This window comes from Pseudonaja textilis, chromosome 5, assembly GCF_049901715.1.
Source record: "Pseudonaja textilis isolate UNSWEBS1 chromosome 5, rPseTex1.2, whole genome shotgun sequence".
In the NCBI taxonomy this organism is placed as follows: Eukaryota; Metazoa; Chordata; class Lepidosauria; order Squamata; family Elapidae; genus Pseudonaja; species Pseudonaja textilis.
The window spans coordinates 3,155,350-3,181,390 of record NC_141994.1 but is presented as its reverse complement, the minus strand read 5'-3'; the positions used below and the strand labels follow the sequence as shown (position 1 = coordinate 3,181,390).

Below are 26,041 nucleotides of genomic sequence, written 5' to 3'. Positions count from 1 at the left end.
ATTATAAAAAAGATTTCAGCAAGTCATCTGTGGTGCTTTGAAATTCCAAATATGCACGCAGGCTTGCAATTTCTAATTTTACAATATTGTTAGCCAGATTATGAGTATCTATGGATTTTGATAGGAATATGGAAATTATCATACAGCAAAAGCACACATCTGAGGACTAGCCGCAACATACATAACAAGAAGTAATAAGAAAAAGAAAACATCAAAATATATGACAAGACGAGCTCAAAAGACTAGAGTTAGACCTACAGAAAGACCCACAAAAAACATAATAGAGAAAAGAGACTTAATAAAACACAGATTGAATTTAGTAGTGCAAGAGGAAATGGCACAAAAAGTCAAAATGGCAAAACAAAACTTCTTTGTGCAAATAGGCCAGATAGATGGCTAGCATGTAAGTTAAAAAAGGAAAAAGAAGAAAATGATACACCAGCTACAGGACAAATAGGGAACTCTTTATCATCAGAATGAAGATAAAAAGAAAATAACCCAGGGAGTTTTCAGGAAATTGTATAGCCAGGAAAATATACCAGAAGATATTACTAAACAATATTTTTGGAAAACCTGGTCTTAACTAAAATAACCAATACAATGAGAATAATGTTAGAAAGAATAACGACAATGGAAATAACTGAGGCAATTAAGAGACAAAAAAACAATAACACTCCTGGTCCGGATGGGCTTCCCTCAGAACTGTACAAAAACTTCCAAGAATCACTAGGATCTTCACTGCTGGAGGTCTATAACAATGCATTATTAAGGGCCAAACTACCCAAAACCTGGACAGAAGCATATTTTACACTAATACCAAAAGAAGACAGATCACCAACAGATAAATTATAGACCAATTATCACTATTAAACGTTGATTACAAAATATTTGCCTCCATAATCTCAGAAAGACAAAAATGATTCTTAAATGATTCATACACCCCGACCAGAACGGTTTCCTACCCAAAAGACAATTGAAAAACAACATGAGGATTATTATGAATGTATTGGAATACTATGAAGCCCACCCCAAAAAGCAACTAGCACTGATTTTTTTGGATGCACAAAAAGCCCTTGACAACATGAATTGGTAGTTTATATTACAACTGAAAAACATGAATTTTGGAGAAAACTTTGTAAAGATGATTCAAACAATATACTCCAACCAAATGGCGAATGTGATAATAAATGGAGAAACAGGAAAATTTAACGCAAATAAAGGTGTAAGACAAAGATGTCCACTCTCACCTCTACTATTCATATTAACCCTAGAAGTCCTACTCGGTCAGGCCAGACAAGACCAGGAAATAAAAGGTCTGAAGATTAAAAAAAAGAAGTGCAAGCATTTGTCAATGATTTGGTATTTATTTTGAAGAACCACTCGAAACAGGACCCAAATTAGTAAAAAAAAATAGAGTTCAGCGCAGTGGCAGGACTTAAAATAAAGACCAAGATGTTGACAAAGAACCTTACAAATAAACAGAAAATCAAATTGAAAAGATGGGCATGCAAATAACTAAAAAAGTCAAATATTTGGGAATTTGGCTAACAGCAAGATGTATATCTATCAAAGAAGGTAACTATACTAAATTAATGCAGCAAATAAAGATAGATTTGGACAAATGGAAAAATTTGCAACTCTCGCTCAATGGAAGAATAGCCACAATTAAAATGAATATTTTACCAAAAATTCTATTTTTATTCCAAGTAATTCCGATAAAACTAGGAAAAAAAAATTTAAGAGTTAAATAGAACGACAACAAAATTTATCTGGCAAGGAAAGAAACTAAGAATCAAATTAAAAATGCTACAGGACACTAAAAATAAGGGAGGATTTGGGTTACCAGGCTGGGAGCTATATTATCAAGCCTCACTGCTTACATGGCAAAATAGCCTTTGCAAAATGAGAAAATTTAAAGAATAAAATGTTGGCAATAGAGGGACATGACTTACAATCGGGGTGGCTGTTGAGGTAATTCCCCGTTAGGAGAATGAGCGCATACAGGGAGACGTGAAGAAATGCTGACCGGGATGTGAGTCATCCCTGAGAATTTTCCTCACTCTTCTAAGGCAGCGAGCCCTAGCGAGGTCATCTAGTGGTACCCTTTGTCATGTGTTTTTATCCACAGCTGTCAAGCCAGCATACCACACGTAATGCTTTTTCTATTGTGGACCGGTAAAAGGAGGTCATCAGTCATTGTTCCACTCTATTCTTTCACAAGACCCTAAGGAAATGGAATCTCTGTTGGGCCTTTCTGGCCACCAGGTTGTGTTGTTTTTCCAGGTAAGATCTTCGTTGAGGTAGACTCCCGGGAATTTAAAGGAGGAAACTTTCTCCACACAGCCTCCCTTGATGTAAAGTTTGGTGGGTTCCTCATTCTTCCAGAAGTCTAATACCATCTCCTTTGTCATGCTGATATTTAGGTGCAGGTGTATTTAGGTTAGGTGTTTTGTAGACACCATAAGGATATTTTTGAGCCTCTCCGCTGTACGCTGTTTTGTCTCCACCTGTATCATCTGCAAACTTCATGATCACAGTAGATGGGTCAGATGATACACAATCTTGTGTGTACAGTGAGTACAGATAGGGACTAAGCACACAGCCCTGTGGGGAGCCAGTGCCAAGCTTGATGTTTGTATAGGGTGAGTGGCTAGGAATCAGAAGGCTGGCAGGCAGAGGCTACGTGGACTGGTCTTTTCACCTTGTAGTGGGCGAAGATGTTTAACTCCTCTACCAACGAGGCGTCAGCACTGACCGTGTTCCTCGTGTTGCCCTTATAGTTAGTTAGGTGCTACAGTCCCTGCCACACTTGCTTCGTGTTGTTACCTGCTAGGTGGTTCTCCACCTTATATTTGTATTGTTGTTTTGCCATCTTAATGCCTCTTCTAAGGTTTGCCCTAGCCTTTCTATATATATCCCTGTCCCCTGCCTTAAAGGCAGAATCCTGGGCTCTCAGAACTGTTTGTACCTCGGCAGTCATCCAGGATTTACAGTTCCCATAGATTCTGATGCACTTGTCCGTTGTTACACTGCCAGTGCACACTTTAATGTAAAAGAGTGGTCTGGTCTAGGAACTTAAGCAGATTTAGCCTAGTTAGTATTTGGATGGAAGATTTTAAGGGAAAACCACAGCTTTAGATTAAATGGGGAAGTTATTAAATTGGAAGAAGATTGTATTAAACCAGGGGTGTCCAACCTTGGCAACTTTAAGACTTGTGGACTTCAACTCCCAGAATTCCTCAGCCAGCTTTGGCTGATTTCAATACAACTAGTCTTTGACTTACACTGAAGTTACAACAGCCCTCCCCGCCCCCATCCCAAAAGATATTTGAGACAAGCTGCTCTCATGGTCATGTAGTTGCATTTTGGGCACTCAGCGAACTGCATTTATGTCTCTTTGCAGTATTCCATGGTAATGTGACTGCAATTTATTTTTGGCAAAAATCTCTCATAACAAACAACGGGTTTACTTAAAGGATACCATTAAAGGATACCATTAAGTCACAAACATGAAAGTTTGAAATTTTCCTGACCTGATTTTATTCATGCTTTATTTCAAAGGGTTTAAGTAATTACCTTATAAAATAAAGAATGATGCATTTTCACAAAGGAAACTGTTTAAAATGCTGTGCAGAGGACTGTGATTAACACTTACCCAAAACTCCAGAAATACTTTAAATGTGTGAATAGATTTCAAGCAAACATTCATGGGACTCCCTTACTAATAGATCAATAAAAGAAATCTAGAAAGGCCAACAACTTGGCACATTTCACTGACGGTATCTTAGCAAAACATTTTGACTCCTTTGTGATTGGAAGAACTTTGATAATAGCTTATATTCTATCCTCTTTACCATTTCTCTATGATCAAGGTATGTGGACCAGACAAATTTTAAACCATATCCTAGCAGTGAAATATGGGCTTTATCTGGAGTTTGGTGTCACCAAATTGAATGAATTGAATTAATTAACGTCTGTCACAACAAGAATCTTCTGCTTATCATCTGCTTATATGAATTAAATCTTAGCCTTGTCACCTGCTCAAATGTTGCACTGGCACATCTTGTTTTCAGCAGCAATAACAACAGATTCCGCTTTAAAAAATCACATGTTCAAGCCAACGTTCATAAGAAGGAGAGATGAACATTTTGCAAGATGTTTCTGTCTTGCTAAAATACAGTGCGTATTATTCATATTGACTTAGGTTAAAAAGTACACATTATACTTTTGTCACAAAATACACTGAGATCATTATTTCATGTCAACATTAAGGCCAATATATCACCTTGTAACATTTTGGATTTTTGGTGCTTTATAGAAATGGAAACTAATTTGATGGAATATGGAGCTAATTGCAAATAATCAGTAATTACAGTGATTTACTTATAATCATTTTCAGTATTCTCCAAACGAAAGGTTTCAGAGAGAGAGATTTGAGATAGTTGATGTCTTTTTTTTTTTTTTTTATCAACACTGGCATTCAAGACATAGAAAGTCTGTCCCTATGGTGTTGGCCTGCAACAGCTAAGTTGCATTCTCGATTCATTGATTGAACACAGTGCCCATTCTTGGATTGATATGGAAGAATGGCAATGGTGTCCAATGTAAATGAAAGATGTACAAGTTACTATTTAGTGAACCTGTTTCTGGACAGTCCAATATCAGATTGGGAGGGTAGCTCTTTGTACTAAATATGGAGAAAATATATCAATGCATAATCAATTGAGATACACACATATGGGCCAGGCATAGGCTTCATACTTTAGTAAAGATTATACCATTGTCATAAAAGAAACATGAAAAATGTTAGAGTGAGTTATTGGGTATCTTGTGAATATAAGGTTTCAGTCCACTTAATATCTCTCCCTCCCTCCCTCTCTCACACACACAAACTCACACACTTATTTCTATTTTTTATCAGCTTTCTAATCAGTAGGCTGATGAAGGCTATATTCATATACTCCTACCCATTGTAAACCTGCCATCATTTATTAAATGTGTCCAATTATCCTGATGACACAAACATTTTGTCAGATCCGTGTAGCTATCATTTCTTCAATGGAAGAAGAAAAGGGCGGGGACTAATAAAGATATCATTCTTGATGTAACCTGAATATATTTAATCTTATATCGAATTTGTATAACCTACACATGATACAATGGAGAGATGAAACCCAGATGGCTGGAACCTATCACCTCTGAGAGAGACAGCCAGGAGATGAAGAGACCATAAAAATTCCACAGTGAGACGTGTCCTGGGAAACTCTGTAAAAGATCATTCTAAAAAGGGGGTGGGGGGGAATTAACATTGGTTCTTTGTTTCACTAAATACACATCAAGATAAGGGGAGGGTTTAAAACTCCCTTATCTATCTCTGCATGCCTGAGAGACCTTAGACGCTGCTTTTGACCCCCTACATGAAGGGTCTCATCTCAATAAAGGATTCCTTTTGATACGTTTTCAGAAGTTCATTCTTGTTGATTGAATGGGAAAAGTTCTGTAGCCTGACACATATTGAGCTGTAAGCTGGATTTATGCAACATATTAGGGTAAGGTTAGCTGGTTAACCTGTAGATCCGTATGTTAAATAAACATAGCCAATATCCTAGCACTTTTTTCACATTTTTAAAACTGGAAGAATCTAAATGTTTATGGAGATCATGGTTGTCCCAAAACTGCTTTTTCAAAAGACAACTGGAGTTTATTTTTTTCTTAAGGACATTTCACTTTTCATCCAAGCAGCTTCTTCAGTTCCAACTGAGTGAACTGAAGAATTGAACTTAAGACCTGAAGAAGATTCTTGGATGAGATGCAAAACATCTTCAAGAAAAAAAACCAGTTGCCTTTTGAAAAAAACACCTTTGGGATTGGAAGAATCTATTTGCCATTCACACTTTCCCTTAAATATGTACTCATTAGCAGGGGCGTAACTTTACTAAATGTAGGATTTCTTGTCAGCTTCTGAATAGAAGGTAATCTTGAATGCAGCTGTACATCTGTGCCATAGTGAGCTTTCTAATCAGTTATGTCATCTTTCCCTCTGAAATCCATGGCAGATTCTTTCCATCCGCTAAATCATCTATCCTTATTTTCAGGAATAGCTAAGGTTTCCGCTTGTTTCTATTACCTTGCTGCATCCCACAAGGTAGTTTGAAGTGAAAGATAAGGGAAAGTATTAGTTGAACTGATCACAAACAAAGCGCACCTCATCACAATTGCTTCTTTAACAGCCATTGAAGCCATAGGCAATTTTCAAAAATCTAAGAAATACTGTAAAATAAGAAAAGAAATACAAGGCATTACATTCCTTAGACAACAAAACTGATGTAGAATAGTGATATAAGAAGCTACCTGATGAACTAGGGATGCCTGGATATATTGTATTGTACAGAGCTTGGGCCCGAGTGGCCCATAGCAGAGTATCTGTCTGTTCAGTGATGGGTAACCCAGAGGTAAACAGAACTGGAAAAACGGAATGGTAACAGAATTAGTCATTTTGGCTTTTGTGTTGATGGCTCATGTATTTGTCTTTATTTCTTACTGCCTTCATAGCTCTTCTGGAATAAAAGTTGCTATGTTGCTAATTGTGACTCAAGTGTTCTGCTTTCTATAATGAAACAGTAAAAAATCTAATTAGTATATCCTCTTAAAAATGTATACCCCTCTTTTTAATTTTTTTAGAAAAGCAATTCTTTTTATGGAGACAGTGCTGAAGAGGAGTTCTTTCTTTACCAGAGCAACATGCTTGGAATAAATTGAAAATTGCCTTGTTTTGGCTTAAGGAATCAGTGTTGTTAATGCAGATTGTTTATAATTGCCAAAGTCAAACAACAACAAAAAATCAGAGGACCCAAGCCAATGTCCCATTTCTTTTCCTCGACTTGCTCTTTTTAAAAAAGTTGTAAATGCACATGGATACACAAAGCATTATGAAATGAGCACCCAGGAATCAAGGGATGGCTTTCATAGCAGAATGACTCATTTATTTCATTTGCTCTAGTTTGAAATTTAATGAATCCAATTAATCATGCATATTTTAGTAGGGGCTTCATTTCAGAATGGTTTTCTAGTGCCACAAATAAAATAGTTATGCCTTATTCATTGGAAATCAGAATGGAAAACCCAAAGACAGATTTTGCTTAATCTCTGGGAGAAGCATTACAACAGGTTGATGGATTTTCTCTGTATTGCACATAAGATTATGGTTTTCCAAATGCAAGTAATTTTAACATCCATTGAACATTGTAACCCACGGTTTTGGGGGATACTGGGAAAATGACTTCACTGAAAATGAGAGCATGGGAGCATATAATCCATTCATTTTTAGCCTTATGAATTATGTAGATGTTATAAAATTTAAATCATAACAAACAGGATGTTCTAGTAATAAGTGTCTGAAGGAGACATGAGGACTAGTGATGACATGTCCATCAACTTCCAACACAAATCCTAGCAAGTACTTGTATCTAATGTTGAGGCGCAAGTATAAAGAGCACAGTTTTACAGCTAGCTTCTTTTTTAACCTTTCTAGGAAAGTCTAAAAAAAAGTTAAATACTTATTCCATTCCATAAATACTGTTCTCTGTGGAATTAGTCTTCAGATAATAGTAATAATAGTCAGCCAGAGTTACACTCTGTTTTAGATCTTCTTGCTAAGTTCATTGTGGCTGAAAGTGAAAACAGACAGATAATATATCATCATTTTCAAAACAGATGGTATCTCTCTTGATTGAGGAAAGTGTTAATAATAAAATGTGTGAGATATTTCTAATTCTCATAAAAGGGATACAGTAATGGTTAATAAAGCAATGGACCAATGCAGATTGATCCACCTTCTCAAAAAATGCAAACTTCTCCTAAAATCAAAAAGGGCAGAAAATATATTTTTTTAAATTGTCACCATAGATCACAGGTGTTAAACTTGATGGTGTCACAGGCCCGATCATGACATATTACAACATTTTTTACCTTTGCAGAGCCAGGTTGGGTGTGGCTTGTGCCTGACATATCCGGCATGCAGGCTGCCACTTTGACAGGCCTGCCATAGATGGTTTATATATAGATGTCTCATTTGAAAAATATAATACTCATTGTTATTGTTGTGCTGTGGCCTTAACTTTCCTTCTTAAAAATATTAATCAGAGCTTTTAGGTTTATTCCTTAGATTAACTGTTTCCAATATAGGGGGGGACATCTGACAACTTCTATGTCAATGACTGTATCTCACTCTTTAAACAAAAGAGCACAGTGGAGGTACCTGATTCTAAGAGGAGCTATAGGCGTAACTCTTCCAAGCATCCTGTCACATCCTCAAGACATATAATTGAAGAAAGATTGAATCACATAGGAGAAGCAGATCGCACTTAGCAATAGCACTTGGGCTTATATACCACTTCGTGGTGTTTTACAGCCCTCTCTAAATGGTTTACAGTCAGCATATTGCCTCCAACAATTTGGGTCCTCATTTAGCCAATCTTGGAAGGGTGGAAGGCTGAATCAATCTTGAGCCATTCCAAATTGAATTCCTGGAGTGAGCAGCGAGTTAGCCTGCAGTACTGCATTCTAACTGTGCCACCAAGGCTTTTAGATGATTTTCCTTCTCACAAGCCTTGCTAAAGGGTGGGGGGGCACCTAACTTACTGTGAAAACAAACGAAGTCTTCATAGTTTTATGCTGAGGTCCCCAAGAAGGTTTCCACAATCCTATTATTAGACTGTGTCAGTCCTCACCTCACCAAGAATAGCAACCTCAGATAGTTTTCAAGCAGATACAATGGTGGTGAAGAAAAACATTTTTTTAAAAATCCTTCATTGTTGTGTTGGTGGAAATAACCTTCTGGGTTCAGTTCCAAGTGGGGGAAAAGACACTGGAAACACGGAGGCTGTTTGCAAAGATGGTTTAATGGTAGACAGGGCTTGAAGCTCCAAAGTGAAAAGGATGATCGCATGCTTCGAGGTGAGAAGGTCAAGAAGGGCTGAGATGCTGAGAGTGCCTGGGTTTTATAACCTTTGTTGGGATTTGAATTGGAGCTTGTATTCTGATTGGTTGTCAGACTCCCATGGCGCCATGCAGGGGCAACTCTGTAGGCTGTCCTGAGTTCCAGGCTTGGTTGAGCCTTGCTGGATGATGATGCACTGAAAGGGCTTTGGGCAATTGCTATAGTTTTACCTGGAGATCTTTGTTATGTAAAGTATTCTGGTCCAGGCTTTAATGGCCCACCCATTAACAAAGGTGGGGGTGAGCTTCTACTTCTGAGGTGAGTTTCTGCTCTTGAGTTTCTATGCTTTTTAGGGGAAATATCCTGCCTTTTTAATATTTCCTGGGATATTTCAATTTTCTAGGAGAGGTGTGGGTGTTAACTTCCTACAGTTGGAAGCACACTTTCCAGTGTGCTCAATGCTGGCTCAGGAATTCTAGAAGTCGAAGTCCACAGGTCATAAGTTTGCCATAGTTGCAACAGTATTTCTATCCCTTCTTAACAATTGGTTTCAAACTTTTTTCCTGGCCATTGAGGTTCAGGAATTCTTTTTTTTTTTTTGAAAGTTTTATTTGGGTTTTCAGAAAAACAAAATACAAATAAAACATCTTTTTTGAAAATAGCATGGTCCCAGGTTATCACTTCTTTATATAGACACCAAACTCAATTTCATGCTCATTTTTATATTCTATTCCATATCTTATTACCGTTTTATATTTTCTACATAGTCTTCCCCCTTTTAATTTTCTCAACTTTATTTTAATTATCTCATCTCAATCAAATCATGATATTTATACTTTTGTCTGTCCTGTTTCAATTTCATATTATCTTTTCTTATTAAACAAATTTTTCCCTGTAGTTACCAATTGGAGTATGACACCTTTGTATCTTTTAATTTTATCCATTCAAACTCTTATTTAAGCTTCAATGTATACCTTTAAGATTATAGCATTCAATATAATACATAACTTCCAATCGAATTCTGCTTGGTATATTCTTAAAATACACACTATATTCTTAAAAAGAAATTTTCCATCTTTCTCACTGATATTTTTATAAATCATTACTAATAATTAAAAATGTTCCCATTTAATTCTCTCAATCATTTTAATTCATTTATTTATTACCAAACAATCAACTACATTACAGTAAATATTTTATCCATCATTTTAATCATATTTTCTAAAATTATTTCTGTTTATAATATAACAATGCTATCTTATGTACCTTTGCAGAATCCCTTTTGCAATTAAATTTTCACCCATTGTCTCTAAACAAGCTTATGGTTACAATCCTTATATCTTTTCCCTGTTTCTCCATTTCTTGTTTCTGTCTTTTACAACTTTTCCTTGCCTTCTTCCCTCTTTTTCTCCCTCCCCTTTTTACCCCCTCGTCTCTCTACTTCTAACTCTCTCATCTGTAATCCTCTCTTCTGTTGCTTTTTAATATTATACTTATCTTTCAAATTATTATTCTTCTTTTTGGTTGTTTTTTTCTAGTCTTAAACCTTTCACTCTCTTCCCCCCCTTTTCTTTTTCCCCCCACTTAAAATTATTTGATCAATAAAGATGGCTTCTTCTTTGTCCCAATCTTCTTGTTCTGCAAGCGTTTCTTGTTGCTTCTCATAGTTCCAGATCTCCATTTCTAAGAATTGAAATACGAAGCCAAAAGAACCTCTCCCTTCTTGTGCATCTTCTTTCCATTTTTTAAGTTCCATTTTCAGTTCTTCTACGAGTGATACCATTTTAAAGACTTTTAAACAACCACCCGGTTAATTTTAGTCATCCAGATGCAAAAACCAAAAATCACCAAGTAATCCAAATAATCCAAGGCTGTTTCTTTCTGCTTCTTTTTCCCACTTTCTCTTCCTGGGGTTCTATTATTTTGTTACCAAGTTTCAATTAAGATGTATCTTTGAGGAATCTTGTTGAAATTTCACTGTAAGTTCCTTTTAATTACAGTTCCACCCCTTAGTTCCAGGCAATCTCCTCCATTTTTCCAGATCCTGCCCTTTTATTCTTTTTTTTTCTCCTTTCTTGCTTTTAAAAACTTTTAAATATCCAGAAATCTTTATTATCCCTTTGACTTTTATTTTCAGCTTAGATGCCTATTAATGTCAAAGTGGATTTTTTTTTTCAGTTTCTTGCTTAAGTTTCTTAGCTGTCAGTATAAGGAAGGGAAGAAAAAAAAACTAATCCTTTCCTTTCTCTCTCTCCTTCGCATCTTCAAAATCTTCTTTGGGAACAATGTTATTAAATTTAAATTCCAGGGTACCTTATTTGTTGCTTTTGCTGTTTGACCCAGTCAACCAAAACTTTCTCTTCTTATCTTCCTCCTGCACTTTCTTTTCCGATCGAGTTCTTCTTTGTGGTGGCCATTTCTGACCACCGCTACAACTGCCTTCGGGAAAGGGAGTAATGGCCAGCTGGGGAGGAGAGATGCAGCTCTCCTCAACCCTGCAGGCAGTCTCCCCCTTCTTCACCACCTCTACGGGGTGGCTTAGCCCTGTCCCTCTGATCCGTGCTGCTGAGTTGTCAGAGGATTCTGCGGCTCATGCCTCATCGATGGCCTCTTTGAAGGAGATGTCCTCTCGGGCCAAGAGTTTCTTTTGAAGTGCTGGGTTCTTCATTCCCAGGATGATTCAATCTCTGATCATCCCTTTGGTGTCTGGGAACCTGCAGTGTTTTGCTATCCTCCGCAAATCAGCTACGAACGCGTTTATCGCCTCCATTTCTCTCTGGCTCTGCCAGGTAGGGAGGAGAGGGGCCATAATGTCCCTTGAGTGCCCATTGGAGCTTGTCCCAGGACAGTCTGCAGGTTGTCCATGACCAGGGCATCTACCATCTCATCGATCTTGATGTTGCAATAGGTCAGAAACAATGCTTTTTTCTGCGCATCGGGGGCTGCTTGGAGTCCATTGACTTCCAGGTGTAGGTTGAATCGGCCAGTGTAGGATGACCATTTCTCCTTTGCCGGATCATAGAGAATGGCCATCAGGTGGTGTGCCAGGTTGGTCGAACATTGTGCCATGTCGAATGGTGGGACTGCAGTTGTTGCGAAGGCCGGTAAAATGGCATCTGAAATCCACAAGGTGTCCTTTGTTCTCTCTGCTATTCAGGATCCCACCTTCAGTGTTATGGGTCCGCAGATTAAGAGGCAGGACACAGCAGGAACCGTAATTAAGCCTTTATTGAAGTTTAAGTAAGGTAAAACATTGGGGTAAAACATTGATCTCTAACTTTACAATAGTCTCTTGCTTGGCTCCTGAGATGCTACTGCAGTTCTTGTGCTTCCAAAGTCTAGTTAATTGTTGTTTCAAAGTTTTGTGTGTTGATAGTGGTTTTAAATTCAAAGAAATTGATATGAATAACACCAACTGCTTCCCATAAAACTGTAGCCATGGATTTTCTTTCCAAAGCCTAGGTTTCATTTTCTTTTTAATGAAGCCTTACTATTATACTTCATGGACTGACACTTGATTTCTGGATCATAGTGTTGAACCCACGTTTTGTCAGCTACCATAATTCTCTAAAGAAATTTCTTACAACTTCTGGCAAATTTCACCTCTCAAAGCTTTCATCTCTGCCACTAGTAGGTGAGGAACACATTTTGCACAAACCTTCTGATATTAAAAAATATAAAGTGGCCCATACATTCCTGTGAAATCCCAGGGCTGACCACAATTTCCTTGAGTGATTTGCCAATTATCCTTAATTACAGATTGTGTGCTTCATTCCTAATTACACAAAAATCAGCTTTTTTTTTAGTTCACTATCTTTACAATTTTTTTGGCACAGCAAAACTCAAATCAACACAATCATCACCATAAACGAACTGCATTTGCTGGTGAATTTCAGTTGGGAGTATTCCAATGGCAGTCAAAAGTTGAATCAGAGCACGTTGCGTAGAATGCACATACCTAAAGCTGCTTTAGACCCAGGCCTAGAGTGAGTAGGCACTGGCTTAGAGTGCCAAATATTAGAGGCTCCAATGTGTTCTTCTGATCTATATTACAAATGCAAATCTGTGCATTTGTGGGAAGTTAGCATGATCAGTTAATGTGGCATATACCCTTGAGATGGTACTGCACTATTGAGTAATCAGTTCAGACTTTCATTTCATTAACAACAGTAACACAATTTTTTTTCTCATTGCAAATTCCTGCCAAGAACAGATGCTGAAGAATTTGTTCGAGCTTCACTCTCACCAGTACTGCCCTCTGTCGGCAATTTAGGACATTGGAGACATCGCTTTTTGTTCAGTGTCTTATATGTATATATAGAGACAGAGAGTACAAGATCCAAATTCTTTTTAAATCTGGCAGACCATGCCACCCACAGTTATCTTCTGAGAATGTTTCAAGTAACTCCTGGATGGTATTTTTCTGACTAAGGCAGAGTGTCAAACTAGATTACTTTGAAGGATGGACCAGCATTGTACTTCTCCTCTGTGGACCGGCTGGCGGGGAAAGAGAGACAGGACGGATGCCTCCTATAGCACCGTGCCGGCCAAAATGCACCCCAGGCTGAAAATGAAAGTTGCACAGGCCAAAAACAGGGTGCATGGGGGCCACACACAGCCCCCCTGCCCTGCTATGGTTGCCAGAGGCACCATGGGCCGATCCTTTGCTATTAACAAGCCAGCCCCGTGGGCCAAATTTAAGCATCCTGCGGGCCAGATTCGGCCTGCGGGCCTTGAGTTTGATACCCCTGGACTAAGGTATTACAGAGAAGATGACTGGTTTTCTTTTTTAGTTTTGCTGCTGTCTCTCATCACCAAAAGGAGAAAAATTCCACATATCAGGACAGACAGCAAGGATATGAGGAGTCTAACTTCAGGACTCAGTTGGTCTCTCCTTCCATACATTTTCCACCTTAAAATGTGAAATAAACATATGGGAAAACACCAAGACGGGAATAGCACCAGAACTAGACATACTACAATTATGCAACTAGTTGGGTCCAGTAAAGCAGAACTAAAACTGATAGTTGCTGGGCAACCATCTCTCCTACTTCAAAGGAAAGTAGGAGGGAAGTAATTGAAACTGACAAATATCAAGAAAATGACAAATGAGCATATCTTGTTCCTCCATGATCTTTCTTGGAAAAACCAAATAATAAAAGTAAAATACCTGAGGGGGAGATTGGAAAGGAACTCAAGAAATTATTGTGAGTGTGAATGAACAGGGTAAAGACAGGAGAAAAAACAACTAAGATAGAAGTTGGTTAGTGACCAGAGGGGAAGGGAGGGTGGCAAAGTATATTAGATTTTATCCATGACCCTTAAGGTATTAAAAATACTCTTTTTATCAGTACAATTAATGATACTTCCTGTTTTACACAGCAGCACTAGAATGCATGTTAGTCTGAAAAATAGCAGAATCAATGTTGACTTAAGCAATTGTTGGTCATCTCCTTTAGTAACTCTAACAGTAGATCTGTGGGTTTGATATAAATCTTCCTGAAGTTTTCAAGATTATGTTTTAATGCTCTCTAGGATTAAAGATGCCTTTCTCACATTTATGTGGCCCTTACTTCTTCCATAGGTCTGCTACATGGGCTTGTCAGAGGAACAGCTTATCTTGGAATGAACATACTAGACGTTAAGATTAGCAGAAGCCATTTCAAAATAGTTTTTTTTTTCTGAAATCCAACCCTTGGGTCACTCCCAAATTATGCAGTGCCAATCTTCAAGAGCTGTGATCAGCCTTTTTTTTCAGAAAAAGAATCAAAATCTTCCTGTTTAGTCAAGACTTTGGATTATATAAACAATTGTTTTAACTACAGTACTTAACAAGGTTTTTAAATGTTTTTTATTCTTAACCACTTTGCCAAAAGGTGGGAAATAAATCATAAATATTAAAAAGAAAAATACTCCTTATCACTGTATTCTTTAAGATAAGAACAGTGCAGTGCATTGTTAAAAGATATAAAGTCAACTGCTGTCCCAAAGGCATTTTTAAAAAGTCAACTGCTGTTTACCTGAATATTCAATAATCAAAACATTCTGAATGCTTCTCATTATCTTGGAGTTTAGCATAGAATGTCTTTATCTTCTGCTCCTCTTATAACCAAAGTATTGTGAAACCAAATTTGCAATCACAAAAGTATTGTGAAATCAAACTTAAATAGCTCAGATGCAACTCATTAACAAACCTAGACAACTTTATCTTTATTTAAAGTAAGTTAACCTCAGGGGTGGTTGGGAGTTGGAGTCAAAAAAGGTGAAGAAAGCAGTTGAAACCATCAGATCAACATGTGCAGGATATACATTAAGAAAAGAAAAAAATCAACCAGAATCTTGATTTTTTTGACTTGTTTATTTAAAAGGTCTAGGTAATGCCTTCTTATGGTGTCAAGAAGTCCACAGAGATAATACCCAAACACTCACAACTAAAAATGCACCCATTGTTAACCATGCTTCTACGTTCATTCATTCATGTTGATATGCCTTCTACTTAACATGAGAGAAGGAAGTTTTTTAGGAAATTTGACTTCAAAAATGATGTTTCAATGGTCATTTAGACATACCAGCAATAAAGTATGAAAATCAACTGGTGAATGACAAAGCCTAAATTCCAGTTGTTATACAAAATAGCTTTGGGCTTTGGAGTCTTCTGCATTTCTTGATTCTAAGAAAAAGGTAAAATGCAGCATAGTATATCTAAGAAGAGGCCTTCAGCTTTGGAAGCCATATTAACCCCAGAAGCTTCCACACTGCCACATTCCTGTGCCTGGGAAATTAGGAAGGGGGATTTTTAGAGTGTTGGTAGTTATACATAATAACATTCTTCTTTTCTGTCAAGGTCCTGTTACTCCTGCACCTGGAGGAGTGGTTGAAGGGATGTCTCAAGCTGGAACAGATGGTGATTGGACCATATGATGGACTGATGGGTGCAGGGGTTGGGATATGATACTCCCGTTCATCTGCTTAAGTGCTTTGCTGGATTAGGCGGGAATTTTGAGCAGCTACATATGCAAGCCAATCCACGTACTTCAATGGGAAAAAATTAATATTACAACCCATGGTCCTTCACAGAATGGGATAGGACTGTAAACACTTTGTGTTTAAATTATAAAAGCTAAGTAGAAGTTAAAGTTGGACTGTAAAATGAATGTTAAATTGTGTTAAGTCTACGAACAAAGAAGTTTTTTTTTTTTAAAAAAATTGCTTGTTTATTTATTTGATTTCTATTCTTGCTCTGTCTATTCAGATCTTGGTGGCTTATAATATAACAAAAAGCAATTCCAAAAAGCAAAAATACAACAAGCAACACATCCAGCCAAAAATACATTAACAGTCCTGTAGGCATCACAACCCATATGTCTTCCAGAAGAGCTGAGTCTTCACTTTCTTCCATAAAGCGACCAGCAATAAGACCAGACCTAACTTCAAGCAAGAGGCCATTCCAGACAATTCTTCCAAGCATCAACACCCTTGACCTCCTGGAAATGGGCAGTAATTAAATGCTTTTCTCAATACAAATACAATAAAATGATTTCTCCCCTCACTTAGCAAGGCATTAACCTTTCAAATTCACCTTTCCAGCTAACCTACCCAGGCTTCAAACACACTCTGAATTTTTATGTATCTAGTTCAATTTCACAAATAGTAGGCAACTTTTTTTTCCTTAAGGTGAGTTGAATTTCTATCAACCAACAGAGCCATTGATAGGAAATTGTTAGAGTTATAAATAAAAAGATGTAAAGGACATTTGATTGCCACTTCATAAGTGATATATGATATATATCTGATATATACTCAGGTTTTCAGGCTGAACTTTCTTCAGCCATTACTGAGAGAACTTGATCCTTCAATAAACAAAACATATCTGCTTACTGAATTAAAGTTTCTCACAATAATCTAGGAATTATAATTTAGGCCAGGTTTGCATATTTATAATCAGCACCAGTATTAATATTTGCTTATTCTTGTCAATGCAGTATTTGGCTGTAAAACAGAATTAAGTACTATCTGTTCATATATTCAGTGACCAAACACTGGGAGTATATTAACTTTTTTGAAGCTTGATAGAATGATCTTTGAAGAAAAAAAATCTAAAAACAAAGGACTTCTTGATTGCCTTATCATCCTCTGAGAATGTGTTTAAAAATAAAGAAAAATACACCGCTCAAAAAAATAAAGGGAATACAAAAAGAAGTCATCCTAAATCTGAATGAATGAATTATTCTTATTAAATACTTTGTTCATTACATTGTTGAATGTGTTGACAACAAAATCACACAAAAATTATAAATGGAAATCAAATTTAGCAACCCATGGAGGTCTGGATTTGGAGTTACACTCAAAATTAAAGTGGAAAAAAACACTACAGGCTGATCCAACTTTGATGTAATGTCCTTAAAACAAGTCAAAATGAGACTCAGTAGTGTGTGTGGCCTCCACTTGCCTGTATGACTTCCCTACAACGCCTGGGCATGCTCCTGATGAGGTGGCAGATGGTCTGCTGAGGGATCTCCTCCCACACCTGGCCTAAAGCATCCCTCAACTCCTGGACAGTCTGTGGTGCAATGTGGCGTTGGTGGATGGAGCGAGACATGATGTCCCAGATGTGCTCATTTGGATTCAGGTCTGGGGAATGGGCGGGCCAGTCAATGCCTTTGTCTTGCAGGAACTGCTGACACACTCCAGCCACATGAGGTTTAGCATTGTCGTGCATTAGGAGGAACCCAGGGCCAACTGCACCAGCATATGGTCTCACAAGGGGTCCGAGGATCTCATCTCAGTACCTAATGGCAGTCAGGCTACCTCTGGTGAGCACATGGAGGGCTGTGCAGCCCCCTAAAGAAATGCCACTGCACCCCATTACTGACCCACTGCCAAACCGGTCATGCTGGAGGATGTTGCAGGCAGAACGTTCTCCATGGCGTCTCCAGACCCTGTCATGTCTGTCACATGTGCTCAGTGTGAACCTGCTTTCATCTGTGAAGAGCACAGGGCGCCAGTGGCGAATTTGCCAATCTTGGTGTTCTCTGGAAAATGCCAAACATCCTGCACGGTGTTGGGCTGTAAGGACAACCCCCACCTGTGGACGTCAGGCCTCATACCACCCTCATGGAGTCTGTTTCTGACTGTTTGAGCAGCCACATGCACATTTGTAGCCCGCTGGAGGTCATTTTGCAGGGCTCTGGCAGTGCTCCTCCTCTCCCTCCTTGCACAAAGGTGGAGGTAGCGGTCCTGATGCTGGGTTGTTGCCCTCCTACGGCCTCCTCCACATCTCCTGATGTACTGGCCTGTCTCCTGGTAGCGCCTCCATGATCCGCACACTACACTGACAGACACAGCAAACCTTCTTGCCACAGCTCGCATTGATGTGCCATCCTGTATGAGCTGCACTACCTGAGTCACCTGTGTGGGTTGTACACTGCGTCTCACTAGTGAAAGCACCACCAGCATTCAAAAGTGACCAAAACATCAGCCAGCATAGGAACTGAGAAGTGGTCTATGGTCACCATGTGCAGAACCACTCCTTTATTGGGAATGTCTTGCTAACTGCCTAAACTTTCCACCTCTTGTCTATTCCATTTGCACAACAGCATATGAAATTGATTGTCAATCAGTGTTGCTACCTAAGTGGACAGTTTGATTTCACAGAAGTGTAATTGACTTGGAGTTACATTGTGTTGTTTAAGTGTTCCCTTTATTTTATTTTTTTGAGCAGTGTATATTATCTTCTGGCTTCCAAGTTTGAGAGCCTTTTCCCTTTGGTTCCATCAAAGGTTCGGCCTTGATCTAATACTAGCTAAATCTAATTCTGTTTAACTTTTTCAAATTGTCATCCACTATGACACATACAAATATGCTTTTCAAAATGTACTAAGGTATCAGTAATTTAGGCAAACTCATTTCAATGACAGCCAATATGAGAATTGCTAAAACAACTACCTTTCCAGTGTCCTTTTTGAGAAGGCTGGTCACTATGGGGAAAAAAAATAAAATAGATATCTTTAACTTAAGGATTTACAACCCAAAGCTGCAAGAATAATCAGTCAATTTTAGCCAATTACAGGCTGTTTTCTTCCTTCAGGAAGGGATCAGCAAGCAAAACTATAACTTTGAATGTGATACAAATGGAAGATGAATGAGAAAAAGTGAAAATGCTTCAGGGAAGTAAAAGGATAAGGTAGATGGAGAGATGAATGGGATCAAAAAGATTACTGAAATGTCCTTGAAAGAGTCAGAAGCTATTACTAAAGTGTTTGTCCATGGAGCTAGTTGGAGCCGATTCTGATTTAGTAATTAATTTTTTTTTAATTCAGGGGTCAGCAATGATGAGCCTTTGTACTGTATTCCCATTTTTAGTAGCTGCCAGCAAAATTGAAATCCCTGCTTTCAAACCAAGGGGGGGTCCAAGGAAGAAAAGAGAGGCAAGCAGACAGCTACACAAATTTACGCTACCAATCAGTAAGGCACATGACATTACTAGCATTTTTTACTAGCAAATCACAATTGAAGTATATACTACATTTATTTATTTTACGGGTGGCTGAATCCTGGGCCTGTTCCTTCACCGATTTCTTTGAATCAGGAAGAAGGGTTGAAGAAAGTGTGTTTGGGGGTACAAGCAACGATAAACTCAGTCATGAACTTTGCCTTTAACACGGGCCCAAACTCTCCATTTCCAGAAAAACGGACTTTGTTTTCCTCCACTTTCAACCCAGCCCCGAAACCTTTTAATTCCACAGCTCCATTGCTATCTTTCACTACTGTTATCCAGATAACTAGATCTCCCAATCCCCAATGAAACAAATCAGGAAATTTAGGCATAACAATAGGCCCTGACTTGTCTCTTTTCTGAATTTCTCTTCATTTTTGCAGTCTTTTACCCTTAAAAAAAAATCAATGTTGTTGCAAGTTGCAAAAACAAACAAACCCCAAATCCACCATGTTGTTGCAAGTAACGGTATGGACGATTCCTCGCTTCCTTTGCCAAAAAAAAAAAAAAGAGAATCGCGGGAATTCAGTTCAGAAGGAAGGAGGAGCATCCCCGTTTTTTTTAATTTTTATTTTTTTGGGTCCCTCCTCCCACCACGGGTTCCGCCAAGTGCAAATAACAATGCAGTCATCATCATCATCATCATCATCAGGAGAAAGAAAATGGGGGCGGCGTGGGGAGTGGAAGGAAGAGGCAGCTTCTCCCGACCTGCAAACAGGCGAGTTCCGAAAACAAGCCGGACCCGGATCCGGGTTTGTCCGGGCTTAAAAAAAGGGTCAAGCGGGGTGGCGGGGGGAGGACGACTCGAGCCAAGAGTTTGCAGCAGCTGCAGCAGCAGCAGCGGCACGGCGGCGGCACAGACATTTTTTTATTTTCCTTGCAAGGCCGCCCACCCGACCCTCTTGGCCGGGCTGTTCCCGGGGCTCCTGGGGAGAGCTGCGCCTGCTCCTCGGGCCGACGGCATCGGGGCCCTGATTGCTGCTTCTGCCGCCGCTGCTGCGTTAAGCGGGAGAGACATTGGGGCGGCTGCGACGGGGAAAGACGCGAAGTAACGCGCTCCTCACTGAGCATGCGCCGTCCGAGGACCACCGACGCCGGAGCCTGAGCAAAGCGAGGAGCCCAGGGAAAAAATAAAGGATTCAATCAAGCCATGAAAAACATCAGCGAGTAGAAAAAAGAAGCTCTAGCGAGGGGGCGGGGAGGGGGCGCCTTCTCTCTATCTCCCCTTTCTCCTTCACCAACAGGTATAAGGGGGAACCTGCGCGCGTCTCTATATGTGACCCGAGATTGATCTGTCTTTTTTGGGGGAGAGATACGACGTAGAGCAGCCGGATCAGGGCTCCCCTCCCTCTTATCCTTGAATGCGATGGGGGTGGGGGTTTCTTTGGTGGGGTGGGGGAGTTCATTCGGAATCAGGTGATGGAAGGGGAAAAGCGCCGCCTTTAAGAGGCGATGTGTCCCCCAGCAGGTGAAGCCCGGAGCTCAAGAGCCCCCGTGCATCTGCCGGCCTCTGGATGTACGTGGGAAAAGGGGGGACCGGTGGGGGGAGCATATTTCTCGGGGTCGGTGGGGTTTCTTCGACGGGGGGAGCCTTTTTTGTGCGTTCGTTGGGATGGGTCTTGTTTTTTGGAACAATGCTGCTGCCGCGATCCGATCGAGCCTCTTGTTTACCGACCACTAGCTGGCGGCCACAGCAGGCGAAATTCCTGGATGGTGGAATGGTGGAAGGGCTTTTTTTTTCTTTCCTTCCTTGGATGCGATGTTGTAAAAACCCGAGAAGGTGGAGGAGGGGGGAATACTACAGGGAAAGAAGAGAACAAGCCGCCTCTTGCCTTGCCGCCGTCTTGGATGGCTCTCCTACACCCCAAATCCCTGGGAGTAGCGGGACATTTTATTCTAAGCCCAAGGAACTGTTTCTCTTGGGGAGAGCATCAAAACACGTTCTGAGATTCAACGGGTCCAAATATGGATCTTGGGGCTTTTGTGGCAACCTGGGTGGGGAAATGTCTGAATGAGATGTTATGCCGAGGGTATGATTCCTAGACACACATGACCGATCTCCCTGGATATATTCAGTATTGCTCTTGATTTTCCCCACCTCCTATCATAAGAAAGACACAAAAGCCCGTCAAACACGGGGCTGTCGACTCTTTAGCACAGGCATTGATTTACAAGTCTTGAGGATGGGGGTTGAACCCAAATCAACTGGGAAGGTTGTGTTTCCGTTGTCTTCTTTCAGGGTGGATGAACTAGCGGGGTGTGATTATATATGCTTTGGTAAGCTGAGTTAGAAAAGACACATTCTGCAGGGTTTCTTTTGGATGTATTCCATACCAGCCCAGCATCTGCCTTGAAGCACATCATGTAAACAGAAAAGGTGGGCATGACAAAGCTATTCGACAGACTTCCTTCCCATTTTATTTTCAATATATATACCGGGGTCGACAGGGCTTGGAATGATCTTGTAGGAATCCGGCTGTTTGGAAGCAGGGAAAGTACAGGTTTCTCACCCTGCCCAGAGATTTGACTGTAAACAATCTGAGGGACTGTGAGTAAACCTAAAGCATCGCATAGTAGGTGTGCAGTTCTCACTGAATTTCCCTCAAACAAATAATAGTACTCCAACTTGCAACTTCCTTTGGCTCTCCATAAATTAACATGTGGGTTAGCACATCCTGGCATTATTTGTATGTTAACTTAAGGCCTGATGGCTTGTTGTTGTTTTTGTTTTTCTTCCAGATATTTTGATGGCATGACGAATCCGATGGAAGAAAAGAGAACGTGCTATGTAACTAAATCCCAGGTCAGATCTGCTTTTGGAATACATTCAAGAAGATGTATGGATCTATTTTTTTCCCTTATTCCTATATATATAGATCATGAGACTTGACTGAGGCAACCTTCTTAATCTTCCATCCATCTATGGCGAACTACAGCCATGCAGCTGACAACATTTTGCAAAATCTTTCCCCTTTAACAGCATTTTTGAAATTGACTTCTCTGGGATTCATCATAGGAGTCAGTGTAGTGGGGAACCTCCTTATCTCCATTTTGCTTATTAAGGACAAGTCACTGCATAGAGCTCCTTATTACTTCCTCTTGGATCTTTGCTGCTCAGATATCCTCAGATCCGCAATTTGTTTCCCGTTTGTTTTCACTTCTGTGAAAAATGGATCCTCTTGGACCTACGGGACCCTCACTTGCAAAGTGATTGCCTTCCTGGGCGTTTTGTCCTGTTTCCACACGGCTTTCATGCTGTTCTGCATAAGCGTCACCAGATACTTAGCTATTGCCCACCACCGCTTTTATACAAAAAGACTGTCCTTTTGGACTTGTTTGGCAGTGATCTGTATGGTGTGGACCCTGTCTGTAGCTATGGCTTTCCCTCCAGTATTGGATGTGGGGACATATTCATTTATTAGGGAAGAAGACCAGTGCACCTTTCAGCATCGTTCCTTTAGAGCCAATGATTCGCTGGGATTCATGCTGCTGCTCGCGCTCATCCTTCTAGCCACGCAGCTTGTCTACCTCAAGCTGATCTTTTTCGTTCACGATCGCAGGAAAATGAAGCCAGTTCAGTTTGTCGCTGCAGTGAGCCAGAACTGGACATTTCACGGTCCTGGAGCCAGCGGTCAAGCGGCTGCAAATTGGCTGGCTGGATTCGGAAGGGGCCCGACACCACCTACCCTGCTGGGAATCCGGCAAAATGCCAACACCACAAGCAGGAGGAGGCTACTTGTCTTGGATGAGTTCAAAATGGAAAAACGAATCAGTAGAATGTTCTATATAATGACATTCCTCTTTCTCACCTTGTGGGGGCCCTATCTGATCGCTTGCTACTGGAGAGTCTTTGCAAGAGGTCCTGTGGTTCCTGGGGGATTTCTAACAGCCGCTGTTTGGATGAGTTTTGCCCAAGCTGGAATCAATCCTTTTGTGTGCATTTTCTCCAACAGAGAGCTGAGGCGCTGTTTCAGCACAACCCTTCTTTACTGCAGAAAATCCAGGTTACCAAGGGAACCTTACTGTGTTATATGAAGGAGCATCTCTAAAATCTTTAGTCTTGTGAAAACACTGCCCTTCTCTACTGAGCAATTGTGGGGTTACTGTTGCCATGTCTTGAGGAGAAGAAGAGGAGAAGGAAGAGAACAGCATTAAAAGAGGAATGTCAGCAATTGTAAGGATTTGGGCAACAACCTTCTACCATCTTTGCAGTAGCTCATCATTAAATCCTATTTTGAAATTAAATTTATTCCTGCTGACCATTGCGGAGGTTTGTAATTAAGGATAAAGAACTGAGCCGTTGCTCTAAAAATGCTTTAATATGGTTTGAAATCTAGGTAATGATTCAGAGAGTAGCAGGTGCTAAATATATCAGCCCAAAATGCTGTATATATACCATGACGTAAAGTAAGACCATCACAAAGGTTAGCATTGGACATCTGAATTAATTAATTTTGACATGCGGTTAATATGTTAAAACTAATTTTAGGCACTGGATGACCTTTCAGCTATTTCATATGATTATTATTTTTTGAAGACTAAAATCTAGGGACTGACTGAAGTCCTGTAGTTGATGGGAAACGATGTGCCATATAGTGCTGATTTTCATCCTTTGTTTGTTTAGAGGAACATTCCAAAGCAATTCTGTTTTCTAGGTTTTCCCTCTTCCCCTCTTTGGTTTAAATTAAAGACTTTTAATGTGTTCTGAGTATATTCTTTTTTGTTTAAAACTCTTTCATTTTGGATGAAATATTACATGCATATAATTGTATTCTCTGTTTCCCTTTTATGTCTTTTTTTAAAAAAATGTAATTCGATTTAATATCGGTTAGACCCATTTTATATTTTCAAAAGCTAGATATCGATTAGATAGGCAACATTAATGAGATTAATGAGATATACCACATGTTGCCTTAAGGGATTATCTAGTATCTTCCATTTTGTTCAGTATTTTAGCCGATAAGTAAAGAAAAATGAATCAGTCACTCTAGTCCGTCATTTGGGAATGCATGAAAGATCACTTAAATCCTATTTTTATTCCCATGATTCTCCCAGATCAGTATGCCTATTGCTAGGATGATATGATTTTTTTCCCACTCTAAATGTGTTGCCCATTCTAGTTTTTTCTGCGAAACACAGGCAGTCTATATGTGTTTATATTTTTAAGACAGCTGTCATGGGAAGACCTCAGCCTTAGTAAGATAACTTGCACAATGTGTAAAGCATTTATTCTACTGAGGGCACAGTCTTGTTGATACTTTCTGCACATTTTTGGTGTATTAGTTGTTTCAGATTATTTCAATTTTAACTTGTGAAAGCATATAATATGATTTCTAGTACCTTAGAAAGACATTTGAGTCTGTGAATCCTTCCTTCTTTAAGATACAGATGTGTGGATTTCAATATAAAGTTGCATTTACCAAAATTTATTTGTGTAGCCTGTTAATTTTCCTTGGAATAAATTTTTACATTTTTCCACTTTTATAACCATCCGTTCATTATGATTATTAGTATATTTTATTAAGTGAGCATGAATGATTAAGAATGTAGCCATTCTGGATTATTATTCTTTGAAGTTACTGTATTCCCAACATGTAAAATGCATGAATAATGGGGAACATAGAATTGATAAATGATATTCTCAACAGTAGCATTCTTTGTAGTTATAATTATCCTGTTATTATTTGAATATGTCAGTTCTACTTAGACGCATTATATGGTATTTGAAATCTAATACAGAGAACTTTTTTTTATTGTAGTAACTTAGTGAAACAAACATTTGGACCAAAAGGTTGAGCTTCTGTGAACAAGGACATGATCCAACTAATTTAATTAATGATTAAATAATACTGTGCCTTATACTTCACTGTAGTTCTAGAGCTCGTATTAGTTATCCCAAAATATTTTCAGTTATGCTAATACACGAAGTGCAATAGAAACTTAACTCAATACACCAGGCATAATATTCTTTTAACACACATATAAACAAATAATACAGTTGGGCACCAAATATTGAATGCCTAAATGGACCTTTAAATGATCTCATTTGTACTTCCTTCTCACGTTGATGGGTTCAAAGGCTAAATTTAGCATGTAGTGTTAAACACTGCAATACTCAATCTTCATGAATGCAAAAACATTTCATGTCATAATCCCCAAATATGTGAATGAACTTTCAGAGCGCCACTTTATTACCTGAATCTCCTCATACAGTTCAATTAGAGTACTGAGATTCAAGTCTGACCAAGTCTGTTTCCAATAATATTAGTATTTATTTATTTGCATCCCCCTTTATTATTTTTACAAATAACTCAAGGTGGAGAACATATCCAACACGTCTTCCTCCTTCTGTTTTCCCCACAGCAACCTTGTGAGGTGGGTTGGGCTGAGAGACAATGACTGACCCAAACCCACCCAGCTGGCTTTCATAGCCAAGGCAGGACTTGAAACTTTTGGTCCTTAACCACCAGACCAAACTGGCTTTCCTGTAATTCCTAAACATCATGTCTCTTTTTTGCATTTTTTCCTACACAGGTATAGGAAAAAAATTGGCTTATCCATTCAAATAATCACATGTAAAAATTATGGATATTGTTTGGATTTACATG

The 26,041-nt window shown here is 39.2% G+C and overlaps 1 protein-coding gene across 1 annotated transcript; it reads left to right on the top strand.

Moving 5' to 3' along the window:
- Positions 1–20,495: 20,495 nt before the first annotated feature.
- On the top strand, positions 20,496–24,858 carry GPR85 (G protein-coupled receptor 85). The gene is made up of 2 exons (XM_087933935.1): positions 20,496–20,677; positions 22,173–24,858. The coding sequence occupies exon 2, from the start codon at positions 22,356–22,358 to the stop codon at positions 23,466–23,468; it is 1,113 nt and encodes a 370-aa protein (XP_087790061.1). The 5' UTR covers positions 20,496–20,677; positions 22,173–22,355; the 3' UTR covers positions 23,469–24,858.
- Positions 24,859–26,041: the final 1,183 nt, after the last annotated feature.